Source organism: Carcharodon carcharias, chromosome 2, assembly GCF_017639515.1.
Source record: "Carcharodon carcharias isolate sCarCar2 chromosome 2, sCarCar2.pri, whole genome shotgun sequence".
In the NCBI taxonomy this organism is placed as follows: Eukaryota; Metazoa; Chordata; class Chondrichthyes; order Lamniformes; family Lamnidae; genus Carcharodon; species Carcharodon carcharias.
Window position 1 is genome coordinate 28730806 of NC_054468.1, and position 16059 is coordinate 28746864.

Genomic DNA, 16059 nt, shown 5'->3' on the forward strand with positions numbered 1-16059 from the left:
GAGGCCTTAGTTGTTAGTAGTATCTAGAGAAGCTGGAGGTCATTTCAGTAGCACTGAGAAGGTTATGAGCAGATCTCACAAAGGTGATCAAAAACCTAATAGATTTTAATAAATTGGAAGGAAAATCTTTATTGGTTGATGAGTTGGTAACTGGAAGGAATAAGTTGAAGATCATTGGCAAAAACACGAAAAGGTTAAATCTTTAGCTCCCTACAAAGTGTTCTTATTGAATGTAAATTGTGCTACTGGAAACAGTGATGGCACAAATGTTTACAGCTTTTAATAGTGAAGCAGAAAGATATTGGAAAGAATGGTGTCCAGAAGTTTAGGCCATGGGAGGATATCAGTCTCTTTTATGTTGGTCTCAAACTCCAGCAAGCTTATTTAAAAGTCTGGTGACAAGGAAGACCTATTTTTAACTGTTGTTTCAGACTGCTGCTGATCTTCCTGGAACCAGTAAACATTCTGCTCCAGGGGCAACACTCTGCACTGGTAACAGTGTCAAGATGTACAGCCTTGACTTCATTATGTTTCTATTTGTAGTGATACCATAATGGATGTGCACTGGGGAAAATGTTGCAGTCAGTCTATATGCATACAGAATGCTAGGCCTCCCAAGTGCAGTCAATTTACAAAAAACTAGCTGGACATTAAGTAAATAATGGGACAGCCACACAGTTGGCTCATTCCCGCCTGGTCTATGCGGTAAATACTACAATCCATTGGAGGTCAGTGCTATTAGCAGGTTGCTCTGCGACTGCATTTCCTCTGTTCACAGCAACAGACTCCGTCAAATAAATGGATTGGAGAAGAGCAACATTGGAAAAAGTGCCACGAATGATGAAAAAGCAGATGTTAAGATGTTAAACAGAACCAGAGAGAGATAGTTTGAAAAGAAGACATAAAAACCATAATCCCCAATTTTGTGGTCAATGGCTAAGTGACAGCACTTGCCTCTGACCATGAAGAAAGCTGCTCACAAAGATCTAGCAATCTCTGTGGTTTGAATCTTATGATGTTAATTTGAATCTGGCACCAAGTCAGGGGATCTCCTGGCATCCAGCAACAGTGATATCAGTGGGTAAGCAGACAATCACATTGAAGTATTCCCAAAGATAGTAAACCAGGAAGTAAAATGCACTGATTATCCTTCATTTTTTTTGTAAGTTTTACAGAGAGTGAAATAGATAATTGGCGCATACCCATTAGAAGCTGAAATATCAAACATCAAAAAAATAAAACATTTTAATGTAAGAATGGCAAAATTTGACATTACACAAATGTAAAATTGGTTATCCAGAGCTAGAGAGGTTTTTCAGCAGTTACGACTTAATTCACTACTAAAAATTCAGTTACGCTTCATTAACAGGGCACAATCGTTCTTTTTTAATAACAATGTTACAGCTACAATGGGGAAAGTTCTTGCCAGTTCAATGATTTCTAATCGATTGCAGTCCACAAAGACTTCAACAGTGCACCCTATGGAGTATAGAACCACTGACAGCAACTTCTGTATTCCATGTTTAACTACACACATCCAGACTCTAGAACTTGCTGTCAACTTCAGGGGAATATCGATGGCAAATGCTGGCAACGAAGCCATCATTACTACTCTCGTGGCACAGTGAGTAGCATCCCTGCACCTCTGAGCTAGAAGCTGTGGATTCAAGTTCCACTCAAGGATCTCGTGGCCATGGAAGGTGTGTTTGTAATGTGGCCAAGCAGGTTAGCAACCTGTAAATTCTTCCAACATGCCAATGACAGGTGGTAAGAGTAGGAGAGTTCTAAATTAAGACTGTCACAAGATCCAGGTCATGGTGTCAGGCAGCATGCTCATTGGGAGGGGTCAAACATGTACTGCAGTTGCAAGATGGTGAGGTGGTACTCAAAGTGAGTCTCTGCCACTAACCTCATAAGTTACAAACCCCGGCATCACTTAGTGCTTATGGTTTTGGTGTACAAATAATAACATAGGATGTTTGCTATTATATACCTAAAGCAAAGCCTTCCTTATATACAAGGTAAAACAATTTTACCAGGTGGTGCAGACTGTCTTGTTTCTTATTTCTTTTTTTAATAATGCACACAGGCCATTGACATTGCAGCTGAGCTAACTTTATTGATAACACATTTTCCTAACATGAACACATATCTGCAGTACCTGAACTCTACCAAGACAGACTCCACTATGTGCTATTTGACCTTCAACCCCCAGATCAGGTGACCCTGCATAATTGTACAAAGTACGTACAGTATCTAATACTGGAGTCCACAACCACGATCAACTATTTTCATGACATTTTCCTTTTTAAAATTTTTTTATACAACTCAAGAACACAAAGTCTCTTATCTATTCTTTCTCACTGTTTTGATCAGACTGTTTTGTATTTTACTCATCTCTGTGGTTTTTTTCACAATTCTTCCACTGGATGTTCTGAATGGTGACAGAGGTGATTTTGAAGCTCAAGGGGCCTCCTCCAGCTCTGTGTCACTATCACCCCTTGGATAGTTTTCAGGACTCTCAGGCTTTGTCTGGTAATCTGTGGCTTCACTGGTGCATTCTGGTTTTTGATCTTCAGCTGCACTTTCTGGTGCAGAGCAGGGTTGCGTTTCATTTGTTTTCCATAAGAATTTCCGGCTTCTTATGTACTGTAGTCTGTTTGGAACCTGCACTATGTAAGACCTTGGTTCTGCTGTGATTCCAGTGCAAACAGCAGGATTCCAGATCCCTTCAAGCTGAATCCTCACTGTCTCTCCCATGTTCAGGTCAGGCAAAGGTCGGGCGCCTCAATCAAAGTACTGTTTCTGCTTCTGCTGTCTCAGTTTGAGCAGGTCCTGCACGCTGTAGCTCACTGGCTGTGGAAATAACAGTTGGGGCACAGTTGGAAGCTTAGTTCTTAGTCTTCTCCCCATCAGGAGCTGTGCTGGAGATGACCCAATGCCCTGTAATGGAGTATTCCTGAAATCCAGCAGAGCCAGGTAGGGGTCTCTTCCATTCACCTTTGCCTTCTTCAACAGGCGTTTTAAGATCTGCACAGTACATTTCACCATTCTCTTGGGTTGCAGACATCTGGGACTTGATGTGACGTGACAAAACTCCCAGTCCTGTGCAAATTTGCAAATCTCACAAGTCTGAGAATTGTGGACCGTTATCTAAGATGAGCACTTCAGGTATGCTGTAGCAAGCAAAAATTGATTTTAAATGATTTATGCAGTGATGCTCTTACTATCATTTCACAGCAACACAGGCTCAAAAAACTTTTGAGTAACATTCTATGGCTAGTAGGTACTCTCTGTTGTCAAATGTCAACAAGTCCACTCCAATATTCTGTCAGGGCCTCTCTGGAACAGTATGGTTTAGATGGTTCTCTTTGTTGCTATTTACTGTACTTTTGGCACACTGCACACACATTCACCATTTCCCTGATTTGTGCTTCCATTCCAGGCCATTACATTACATCTTGAGCTCTTTTCCTGCATGTTTCTATGCAAAAGTGACTTTCATGCATGCACTGCAGAACTTCTTTCCTCAGTGTTGCAGGAATTATGACATTTTCTCCTTTGAAAGTATTCCTTCAGCTACATGAAGTTCCTCATGAAAGTTCCAGTTCTCTTGTACAGCAGAAGGGGTTCCGCTCCGATGTGTGGGCCAGCCAGTTTGCACAATCTGCTGCAGTTTTCTCAGGGTGGAGCCATTCTTGGTCGCTTCCCTGATCTCATCCAGTTTGGTTACAGCCACAGTTAAGTTCTTTGTTGGCAGGTAAACCTGTGCTTCTGTTTACCTTCTTCCTGAGTGATGGGTAGGTATGCACGTGACAGGGTGTCTGCGATGTACAGTTCCTTGCCTGGTTTGTATTTAACTGACCTGGTACTTCTGCAGACACATTAGTATTCTTTGGATTCTTGGTGGTGCATAGTTCAGTGGCTTTTTAAGTATAACTTCCAAAGGCTTATGATCAGACTCTACCTCCACATTTTTCCCATAGACAAATTGGTGGATGCTTTCTAGGCCAAACACAATTGTTAGCATTTCTTTCTCTATTTGCTGTGTTTCAGTCATTGCCTTTGAAGCGTATGCCACTGGTGCCTCATTTTGAAAGAGGACAGCTCTGAGGTCAGTCTTTGAAGCATTCATTGAGATCTTGACCAGCTGACTGACATCGTAGTACTTTACTGCTGATGCCTGGGTCAGTGTTCTCTTCAGACTGGTCAAAGCTTCCTGGTGACTTTGTTCTCAGTGCCATTTCCCGCAACATTTTGTCGAAGTTCTCTAAGAGGTGCTGCCAGGTCTGACATGTTTGGAATGAATTTTGCAAGATAGGTCACCATTCCCAAAAACTTCTCCAAGTCTTTCCTAGATTCTCGGGGTGGCACATTCATGACTGCTTCGATTTTACTCGGGTCTGGCTTTAGTCTATGACTTGTTAGCACATTCCCAAGTACGTTATTTCACGAAGACTTATTTGCACTTTTCCTTATTCAATTTGATGGTGTGTTCTCCTTTTAGGCAGCCAATCCCCTGGAACACATCTTCTTACTCACTCAGGATGTAATCAGTGGTAACAGTCATTATTCACTTGATTAGCTTCTGATTTTCACAAGCTTTGATTCCAAGAATGGGTTTTGTATCCGTTTTCACCACTATGAATGGAAGTGCTTGAGACTGTATTTTGTAGTTCATTTTAAGTGTGCACCTACCTTCAACAGCAATTTTTTCACTTGTATAAATAGACTGCTTCACTTTAGTTTTAGCTGTTTTTCTTTGCTTATCTCATGATACAGGCTTATGGAAATGACATTTGCTTGTACACCTGTGTCAAGCTTGAAGTTGAAATTGGTGATTTCTAAATCAACCTTCCATTCGTCTTCTTTGGAATTTGTTGTTACTACACCAATGAAAAGTTCAGTTTCAGTGTCTGTGTCATCATCTGCAACCCATGTGCACTTTCTTCGATTTACACATCTTAGCGAAGTGATTTAGTTTATCAGTTCTTACAATGCTTTCTGTAGGCTCGACAACTACATGGTAAATGCTCTGTTCCACATTGGCTGCATTTAAATGTTTTAATAGCAGTTTTGTTCTTTTTGCCTTCAGGCTATTTATTCTTTCCCAGGGCTGTTTCTGTTTAACTGTATCTAACGGCTTGACCATGTGCAGCTTATCTTCTGTCATCTGTTTAATCTGGCATTCTGTTGTCTCTGCTGCTCTGCAGATACTTATTGCTTTCTCCAGCGTGAGATCAATTTCTCTCAAAAGCCGTTCTCTCAGAGAGTCATTTGCAATCCCACAAATTATTCTATCTCAGATGAGTGATTCTTCAAGCTCTTCAAATTCGCACAATTTAGCTTGTTTTCTCAGCGCAGATACGTACTGATCTTGTCACTGCCTTGTGTGCACATAAAAAATTGATATCTTTCATATTTGATGTTTTTCTTAGGGCTGTAGTAGGCTTTGAATTCTCCCATTATTTCTTTCAAGTCATTTTGTTTCTCATCACTTTCAAAAGTGAATGTGTTAAAGACTTTTAGAGCTGCATGAAAAAAGATGGAAGATTGTAACTGAGGGTCTTTTAATCACTGCCCGTCTCTGTGAGGTACAGCTCGAATTGCTGCCAGAACCTCCTCCAGTTTTCGGCAAGATTGCCCCCTAACCTGAGCTCCGTCAGTGGTTTCAAAATCCCCATGTTTGTGTTTAGTTTGCTTCTGACACCATGTCTTGTTTCTTGTTTTTTTTTCAATGATGCACACAGGCCATCGACATTGCAGCTGAACTAACTTTATTGATAACACATTTTCCTAACATGAACACATATCTGCAGTGTCTGAATTCTACCAAGACAGGCTCCACCATGTACTATCTGTCCTTCAATCCCCAGGTAAGTTGACCGCATATATAGTACAGAGTACTGTATAGTATCTAATGGAGTCCGCAACCATAATCATCTATTATCATGACAGACAACATAACTCTAGGAAGAATAACATTATTTTATCTCTTTTTTTCCTCCAAATACAAAAGCCAAATGATTATAAAATGTTGGTTATGTTAAAAACTCATTTTAAGGCTCTGGGATCCAATTATCTCAAATTGAAAAGAAAGATGTTTCTAAATCAGGAAACTTGGCAATGCGTCTGTAATTTTGCTGCTCAGATGTGGTCAAAGGAGGAAACCCTCTGACTGTTGTGCTCCAGCTCCAGTTGAGTTTGGATCAATTTCATTCAAACTGTTCTTTTCGCTGACCTACATTTGCCAGTTGCATCAATGAATACACATTGTGTTTATTGAATGCAAGTGTAATAATCAAAAAGTTAGAAGGATTCATGAGGCACACATCATATACCATTAAAAAGATAATTAGAGAACTTTTCCTACCCACATGAAAGGCTGCTTTGAAAAATTAAAATCAATTGGTTTCTAGAGATTGTGACCAGATCTAAAGCTTGTTATGATTCATATTTTGAAAACCAATTTCAGACTTGAATAAGAAGTAGCAATAAGGAAAATCAAACAATTTCGAGTTAAGTCTTCTGTGTTGTTTCGATATGATGAATGGGGCTAATCATATATCATCATACAATGAGTAGTAGTAGCTATTTTGAAATAAAAAGTTATTTTCAAATAATATGGCAAATCATATACCATTCCATTCAACTTCACCAATTCTATAATGGTGAACATGAAATTCATTACATTTTTGATCTACACCTTTTGTGTATTAACAAAGTCTCAAAGTGACTGATAATGATGAAATAACAGTTCCCATTTGTTCAACAATGTAACATCTTAGTTGCTGTTAACTGGACAAACAAAAACTGAACCTTCATTAATGTACAGCTTCTCTCTCTTCCATTACTTTCCATAGCAATAAATTGCTCTTAAAGGTAAATTATTCTTGATTTTTTAAGCTACAGTGTAACACTCCTCACTCCCTCTCCACCACCCTCCACCATGATTAAAATTACTATTATACGCTCTGCGGTCTGCCTCATCATTCACCCATAAAAGGCAAAGCAAAATCACTTTCTTCGTAATTCGTACTAAATACAATAGAATGCTGAGTTACATAGCTCACTTTAAATAGCACTGACTGCTCTGGATAGAATTTTCACAAATGAAACATCCAACTGTGCTCTTGGCTTTAACTTTTTGGTATGCAAGTATTTGTTTTCTTGGACCTAGGTGTTGTGGATCTATTTCCTGTGTCTATTCTAGATTAACTACTAAAATTGTCAAAATATTAATGTTGCTATCTTACAAATTGAAGCTTCTACCAGAGTGCAGAATGCTCCAACATCATTTAATTCCAAATAAAGACAAGCAAAACCATACATTAGAAGAATAAGTTTTATTTTTACCATTGAATTTTTTTTTGGCCTTTTAAACCCCTTTTCTCTCCAATTCACTTAAACAAATCAGCAGTTGACTACAAAATAACAATTACACTTAAGTAATATACTATATATTTTGAAACACTTCTGACAGAATTGATAAAAGTGCTATACAAAAATCAAGCCTTTCATTACTCTCAAGGCTGGGACCATACATCAGAAATTGCATGATCCTGTGATGCCAGCACAGAGCTGCATGTTGAAGAAGCAGTACAAAGCCCTAACCATGTCCATCACTCTCTTGGAGTGTGGCTTCCCAGCTGGTAGTGCAAGATTGCTTTTGGTATTCCAACCTGTGATACCTCTAAATACCAATGCCATTCCAGATTCCCCCTCTCATTGTATCCAATTGTTTAAGTGGAACTAGTGTTTTCACATCCCCCAGCTAGCCTGGCAATTCATTTCAAATGTTGAGCCCATTCATGATGCTGTAGCAAGCATGCTTTATTTTGGCACGGAAAAGATTTCTTCCTTTTCTCAGAGAAAACCAGTGTGACATGAACCATGTTTAATTGAATGCACAGGTTACTTAAGGCTATGATTTCAACTTTGCCCTTCTGGTCAGCATTCCACCAGTTTCAACATCACAGGGAGACTTTGTGAAAAAATTAAAACAAAACTTAAGATAGAAAAAGATAACTTATGATGTTTGAACCAGGATCACGTAATAACAAAGCAGATACCTGCATCCTTCATTACAAAAAGCAAAATGGAATTTATATGAAAAAGGTGCAAGAACAGTGCAAGCTGTAACAATACGCAACCAGTAAAGGCGTGGTGACACAGCAAGAAATGTGTGTCGACAATCATCTGGCAAATCGATAAATTCGCCTCTGCCTCATTTCCTCTTCACTCAGTCGTCCTGGATTCCCAAAGGTGTTTGATCTTCTGTGATTACCATGGGCTCCTGAAAACAGATCACAAGATGAAAGATGGATTGTTGTGATTAGGATTGATTCAGTTTAAAACACAGGATAGTTACTTCAAAGTATCCAAAGCAAAGGGCATATCTACCATGTATACAAGCTATACGAGCTTCCATTACTGATGACAGGGTAGGCAAATGAGTATTCTGCTCAATTAAAGTGCTAAAAATATATTTTTAAAAGTGACAAGTGAAATGAGAAATTCTATTTGCTAATTAAGAAAAAGCTTGAAGTTCAAGATCCAGAGCTCCCATTACCCAACCATACCCTTAAAAAATAAAAATTAATTTTATACATTCTACTGAGCAGCAAACCATCCTTAAACTCAGTGGTAAAAGAGGAAGAAACAATCCACCCAACCAGACCTCAACCCTACTAGATGAACAAAAGGTCAACTTTCCATAGAAAAAGGGAGATGAATAACAGTGGGAAGAAATGAGGGGAACAAGATAAGGGCAAAGGCAATATATACAAAAAGCAAATGGGGCCATTTCAGATTGTTTATCTGGAGACAGGAGACAAGTGCAGGATTATAACTTGGTCGATTTAAACTAATTCCTCCACCTTCATAGGACCTAAATAAATTTATAGCATCGAAAGCTGCAATTTGGAACATCACCGGCAGAATTTAATGCTCGCAGTGGTGGGCCCGTTCACTGGCTGGGGAGCTGATGACAGCCCCGCTCTAGCCATTCCACACCCCTTGACCCAATTTAGTGCCAATGAGGTACTTACCTGATTGGCATCAGGGTGCACACAGTGTTCAGAGTGAATTTCCCACTCACCAGAGCTGTTGGCCAATTAAACTATTTCGGGCAGGTGGGGGTCTTCACCCATGGGTGGCCCATGCTGCCAGGTGAGCCTCTCCGTTGAGCTTGGGCTACCCCCAAGTAGAAGTGATTTCCAACTCGCAAACCCCACCCTCAACCTCACTAGCCACAGGTATATCTACCAGGGTTTACCTGGCAGGCTAACTACATGGTATTGGCCCTCATCTGCCCTGCTCGAGTGCCAAGTGGCCACTTAAGGACCTCAATTAGCTTCCGTGCAGAAAGGCCATCCTTGAGCCTTCCCACCCCAGAGTTAATCGGTGGTGGTGGTTGAGGGAGTGGGGGGGGTGGGTGTGTGTGGATGTGGGGAGAGGTGGTGGAAAGAATTGGGAAGGCGACAGGGTCTCCATCCAGCGCCCTCCTGCCTGACTAAACAGCTCCCCTCCTGAGCTCCAGGGTAGTGCAGGATTGGGGCGGGGTTGCAGGAGAATTAAATTTCACCCCATGTATAAGCCCCATAGATTCGCCTCAATCTATTTAATCACGTGAGGTGGATGAATAATCACAGGTTGCACAGCACAGGAAGTGAAACTATAGTTGGGAATATCCTTGGAGCTGTTCCCACTTCACCACATCTGCAGTGGAAATCCTGCTTATATGTGCAAATTCACACCCCTTGTAAATGCTTCTTTATTCTCAAAGATCAAAGCATGAAACCACAGGTTTTCCGTGCGACAGTATGCAACTTCAACTGGCCGCAATACACGGATAAGATTGCCATAAACTCAACAGGAAAGAGACCATATTGTTTCACATCATCTGTATCTATTTCCTTGTTATTGAACCAGATTTTTGGACATGAACCAACTATGTACAGAAAAAAATGGAGGCTTCATCCCAAAGGTTATGTTTAAAAGTGACATCTGTCAGTATAGTCCAATAGAAACCACTAACTAGTCATAGGTTAACTGCAATGAAGTTGTTTTAGACACATGCACTAATTTTAGTGGAAAACACCTCACTACAGGTAAATATACATCATGTATATTCTTACTTAACATCACCACAATTCAATTATCATGGAAGTAATGCACTCACAATCAAAAACATACATACACACGCGCACAGATTTAACTCTTACGAATTTACCAATAAATACATAAGGTTAAAATGCACACACAAACATTGTACAAATGAGTATTGCGATCAAATGCTTGATGGCTTGTGTCTTTGATTCATTCTTTATTTACTGATCAGAAGTGCAATTAGCCAAATCTGGATTCCTAATTAGCCATGTATCTAGTGGATAATGTATTGGTCAACATTTGGTCTATCACATGCACTGAAGCTTATGGGACAGGCTGTTAGAAACAGTGAAGTCAAGAATCATAGGCTTGCTTCCCCAATGAGTGCAGAGCTTGTACAAACCACGTGAGCATCCAATTAAAAATAGAGTGCATGCATGATCCAGTTACTCTTCAGTTATTCCTATAATCCAGGTTCATTATATGGAAAATTCTAAGGATGAACGTGCTTGACTTCCTTGATTACGCCTATTAGTTCTTCCATAAGATGAATTTCTAAAACAGATTCATGGAGCTGGCCCTCATATATAGAAGGGGCAAATAGCACATATTTAAAAAGACAAGTTTGCCATATGCTATGACACCAATTCTACAGCTGCAATTCCAGTAAGTTCCCTTCTGGTCCCAGAGGACCGGAAAATCGTAATATAACCCCCCCCGTTTAAGAAGGGAGTGAGGCAAAAGACAGGAAATTACAGGCCGATTAGCCTAACCTCGGTCGTTGGTAAGATTTTAGAGTCCATTATTATGGATGAGATTTCTGAATACTTGGAAGTGCATGGTAAAATCGGGCAAAGTCAGCATGGTTTCATCAAGGGGAGGTCATGCCTGACAAATCTGTTAGAATTCTTTGAGGAGGTAATGAGTAGGTTAGACAAAGGAGAGCCAATGGATGTTATCTACTTGGACTTCCAGAAGGCCTTTGACAAGGTGCCGCACAGGAGGCTGCTCAGTAAGATAAGAGCCCATGGTGTTAGAGGCAAGGTACTAGCATGGATAGAAGATTGGCTCTCTGGCAGGAGGCAGAGAGTGGGGATAAGGGGTCCTTCTCAGGATGGCGGCCGGTGACTAGTGGAGTTCCACAGGGGTCAGTGTTGGGACCACAACTTTTCACTTTATACGTTAATGATCTAGATGAAGGAACTGAGGGCATCCTGGCTAAGTTTGCAGATGATACAAAGATAGGTGGAGGGACAGGTAGTATTGAGGAGGCAGGGAGGCTGCAGAAGGATTTGGACAGGTTAGGAGAACGGGCAAAGAAGTGGCAGATGGAATACAACGTGGGGAAGTGTGAGGTCATGCACTTTGGTAGGAAGAATAGAGGCATAGACTATTTTCTAAATGGGGAGAGAATTCAGAAATCTGGAGTGCAAAGGGACTTGGGAGTCCTAGTTAAGGTTAACCTTAAGGTTAACTTGCAGGTTGAGTCGGTAGTTAGGAAGGCAAATGCAATGTTGGCATTTATTTCGAGAGGACTAGAATATAAAAGCAGGGATGTGCTGCTGAGGCTTTATAAGGCTCTGGTCAGACCACATTTAGAATATTGAGAGCAATTTTGGGCCCCGTATCGCAGGAAGGATGTGCTGGCCCTGGAGAGGGTCCAGAGGAGGTTCACGAGAACGATGCTAGGAATGACAGGCTTAACATACGAAGAACGTTTGATGACTCTGGGTCTATACTTGGTGGAGTTTAGAAGGATGAGGGGGGATCTGATTGAAACTTACAGAATACTGAAAGGCCTGGATAGAGTGGACATGGGGAAGATGTTTCCATTAGTAGGAGAGACTAGGACCAGAGGGCACAGCCTCAGAGTAAAGGGAAGACCTTTTAGAACAGAGATGAGGAGAAACTTCTTTAGCCAGAGAGTGGTGAATCTATGGAATTCATTGCCACAGAAGGCTGTGGAGGCCAGGTCATTTAGTGTATTTAAGACCGAGATAGATAGGTTCTTGATTGGTAAGGGGATCAAAGGTTACGGGGAGAAGGCGGGAGAATGGGGTTGAGAAACTTATCAGCTATGATTGAATGGCGGAGCAGACTTGATGGGCCAAATGGCCTAATTTCTGCTCCTATGTCTTATGGTCTTACGTTACTGCGTATTAACTCAAAAATTTGGATTGCAGGCAATTTGTTATGGAATGTAACCTCCAGAATAAGTAGAGCACGCCCCACTGAAAGAAGAAATTCAAATGGCTTCTTAAAATGATTCCTGGATTTCTGGCTTCATTTCTGTCTATTGGTTATTCTTTTTGCTAAAGAACTTCTTCATACCAATCCTCCTGCTGGATTGAACTCTCATTCTCTTGTTCTACTCTCAGTTTGATTTGAAGTAGCATTCTGAATATCTTTTCCATTCCCTTAACTATGTTATATACCACTATAAAGGTAGCCTCTCAGGCACTTCCTATCCAGACTGAAAAGCCATCTCCAGTCTTTCATGACTCAGACCCCTGACATTAGGGATCAGCGTCAGTACGAAGTTTACATAAAACGTGAATTGTGAAAATTACTGACAGCACCTCCTCACAAAACACATTTCAACAATGAATTTCCTACATGCGAATCAAGATGTTCTGAATTTGGATCCCGCAACATTTAAGTAACTTCAGAGAGCGTGAAGCAATAAGCTACACACAAATGCACATAGACACGTGACATCCAATCTGGCTGTTTTATTAGGACATGCTTGAAATGTGTCATGGCCTCTTGTTTTTCTTCCTTTATCCAAATCCATTTGACTGCAGTTCCAATTATTCTCACATCCCATAGAAGACTGCATTCATCCTAGACTAAATGTGATTGGCACAGGGCAGTGGGTGCAAAGTTTATACAGAGGTGCACTCTCATCTCCCCAACCCAATGAGTTAATTGGTTCCTAGACACCTGCTGACAAGCAACTTGATTCCTGATTACAGCTGAAAACTGCAGACATTTTCACAGACCCAAATGCCAACCACCTGCTTCCAGTGTCAGACAGCACCAAGCAGAGGGGAGGAGAGTCTCGACAGAGAAACTCAAAATCAATGACTTTATCCCCCGCCCACATACCCACCACTACTTAAGACTTGCTCAGTTCCTGCAATTAAACAGCAATACTACAATAAATAAAACAGCCTGCAGCAAACACAACAGTTGAAGTGGTTAAGATTTGGAGACCGATTTCCACATGACTCGAGTTTGTGGATATCCAGCATGGAGTAACCTAGCAACAGGGATGTGATGTCAACTAACATTAAGAAAATTCAAATGGTCTGCTCATCTAAGCTGCAATTCAACAGTCTGGAATGATAGACTATGAATTCTGCTTTTACCATTTTGAGTTCAACAACGGTCAGATGATGATCCATTCCATCTCCCTAGAAATCAGAATCTCTCTCTCTTGGACAGGTCAGAAATGACCAGGCAGACAGACATGCACCCTTATCAGAGATTCAATCCTCACCATTTCCCAGAAAGACAGATCAGCCCATCCAAAGCACTGGGGCAAACTGCAATACTCTCCGTTTTTCCCCAGACCCCAAATAAATCTACCCATTTTGCTTGTCACAGACTGAATTCACCATCTTCATACTCAATGAATCAGCCTATCCACTATATAGTCATCAACATAAGGGTGTTTCATTACATTCATACAGATAATCTGTATGCAAATTAATTCAGCTCTTACATGTCAATGGACATCATAACAAACAATTCTACTGTAATCTGCATTTACAACAATTCAAAAAAAACGGAGAAAGTCATTTTTGTAAACAGAAATATAGAAGTAAATAGTTTTTTTTTCCCCTATGCCCCACTCCTTAGATTATAGTTAGGAGAGTGGGCAGGTGATCTGTTCTCAGGCTTCTACTGTATCCCACAATCAGGAGGGCAGATGAAAAAGCCTTCTCCCTCAGACTTTTTTATCTTTCTTTCCTCCACATTGGGAAAGCATCTGGTCCACATTTCTTGCTCCCTAAAACAGTACTGCTCCATTTGGGAAAAGGTCACAAAAGGGAACTATAGACATAAGCCTCCAACTTCATAGATCCTTACTTAATTCTAATCAATGCTATTTCATTCTCCTAAGGCCAGACATTAACATGTTCTAAGGTTATATGAACATTGCAACTGAACTAATCCGTATTGGAAGAGTTAACATCCCTGTAACTATTGCACATTCCTGGGTTAGAATAATCTGGATTTCATCTGAATGGATATGGAATTCCTAAGGCATTGCGAGTGACTGAAGAGCATGCATTGCTGAGTTTCCAGTGGAGGCCCTGGGTTTTGTGTGCAGTGATTAGATCCAGATGTTTTCTAGCTTCTTAATTAATGGAAATATATTCCTATCTGCCAAGACAAAAAAAAAACCCACTGTTACCAAACGCTGATCACACTAAAATTATGTCCCTCTTTACAGTATTGTAGGAAAACTCTCAATGTGTGAAATTTAAAAAAATCAAAGAGAATAAAAAAAACACAGGATGCACTTTCATGTCAAAGCACAAGCATCTTGTATAAATAATATCGGGTCCTCCAACAGGTAGGAATAAAATCATATATTGCTCTGGCTTAAATGATGTCGCAGATTAGCAGCTATCAACAATCCTGTCCAACTTGTTCCATGAACCTAGTCCTGTTTCAGGACCCAATCTTTTTTCCCCTCACAAACCTATATCTCAGTCTTATCTTGCTTCCCAAATCAAAAATTCATCTGGCTGTCTTCTAAACACTTCTAACTACAGTAGCACCTAATGCCGCAATGTGCAATCCAACACTATGCAGTGCAGCATCCTCCAAATACAGGACTGCCCAACCCCATTTAACTCATGAATCATACAGTGCATTGCACAGCTCATCACACGGAAGTCCAACCCACAGCAATGATATCAAGTACAAAAAGTCCAATCATAATATGGTGCATTCACACAAATTGCACCACCATAAAAACTACTTGCCAGAGGAGCATAATGTATTCAGTGCAACACCACTTAAGAACATAAGAAGCACCAGCAGAAGTAGACCATATTGCTCCTTGAGCTTGCTACATCATTCAATAAGATCATGGCTAACCTCCTATTTCAACTCTTTCTTGCCCAATCTCCACATCATCCAAAAAGCTATCAAAGTCATCTGACTATCCCTCTAGGATTATCTGATCATTCACAGCTCTCTAGGGTAGAGAATTCCAAAAATTCAGAACCCTTTGAGTGAAGAAATTTCTCTGCATCTCAGTCTGAAATGGCTGATCCCCTATATTGAGACTGTGACTCTCCTAGTTCTAGGTTTTCCAGCCAGGGAAATAAGTCAACATTTACCCTTAAAACCCTCTAAAGATGTCAAATGTTTCAATGACAACACCTCTCATTCTTCTAAACTTCAGAGCATATAGGCCCATTCTACTTAATTTCTCCTCATAGGTTAGCCCTCTCATCTCAGGAGTCAATCTAGTGAACTTTTGTTGCACTCCCTCTAAAACCAATACATCCTTCCTTAGCTATGGAAACCAGAACTATAAACTTACTAGGTATGGTCTCACTAAAGCTCTACATAACAGCAGCAAAACTTTGCTACTCTTATACTTCTACCCCCATTGCAATAAAGCATAACATACCATTTACCTTCCTAATTGCTCAGGGAATGAACATGTTAACTTTGTGATTCTTGTACAGGATATTCAAATTCAAATCCAAATCCTTTGGCATACCAACACTTACCAGTCTCTCATCTTTAACAAAAAAATCTGCTTTTCTATTCTTTTTGCCAATGCTATATTTCCTTACTTTAAACTCCATTTTTTTTTATTCATTCATGGATGTGGGCACTGGCTAGGCCAGCAAAATGTCCATCTCCAGTTGCCCTTGTTCAGAGGGCATTTAACGGTCAACCACATTGTTTTGGGTCTGG

General features: G+C 40.4%; 1 protein-coding gene across 5 annotated transcripts in view; it reads right to left on the bottom strand.

The window, feature by feature from the left end:
- Positions 1-7331: 7331 nt before the first annotated feature.
- rhbdd1 (rhomboid domain containing 1) overlaps positions 7332-16059 on the bottom strand; it is a 70860-nt gene continuing 62132 nt past the window's right edge. For all 5 annotated transcript variants that reach the window (XM_041215471.1, XM_041215451.1, XM_041215459.1 and 2 more), the window contains exon 7: positions 7332-8296. In XM_041215471.1, the coding sequence (XP_041071405.1) occupies positions 8196-8296 (101 nt within the window). In that variant the 3' untranslated portion in view covers positions 7332-8195. The remainder of the gene's footprint in view (positions 8297-16059) is intronic.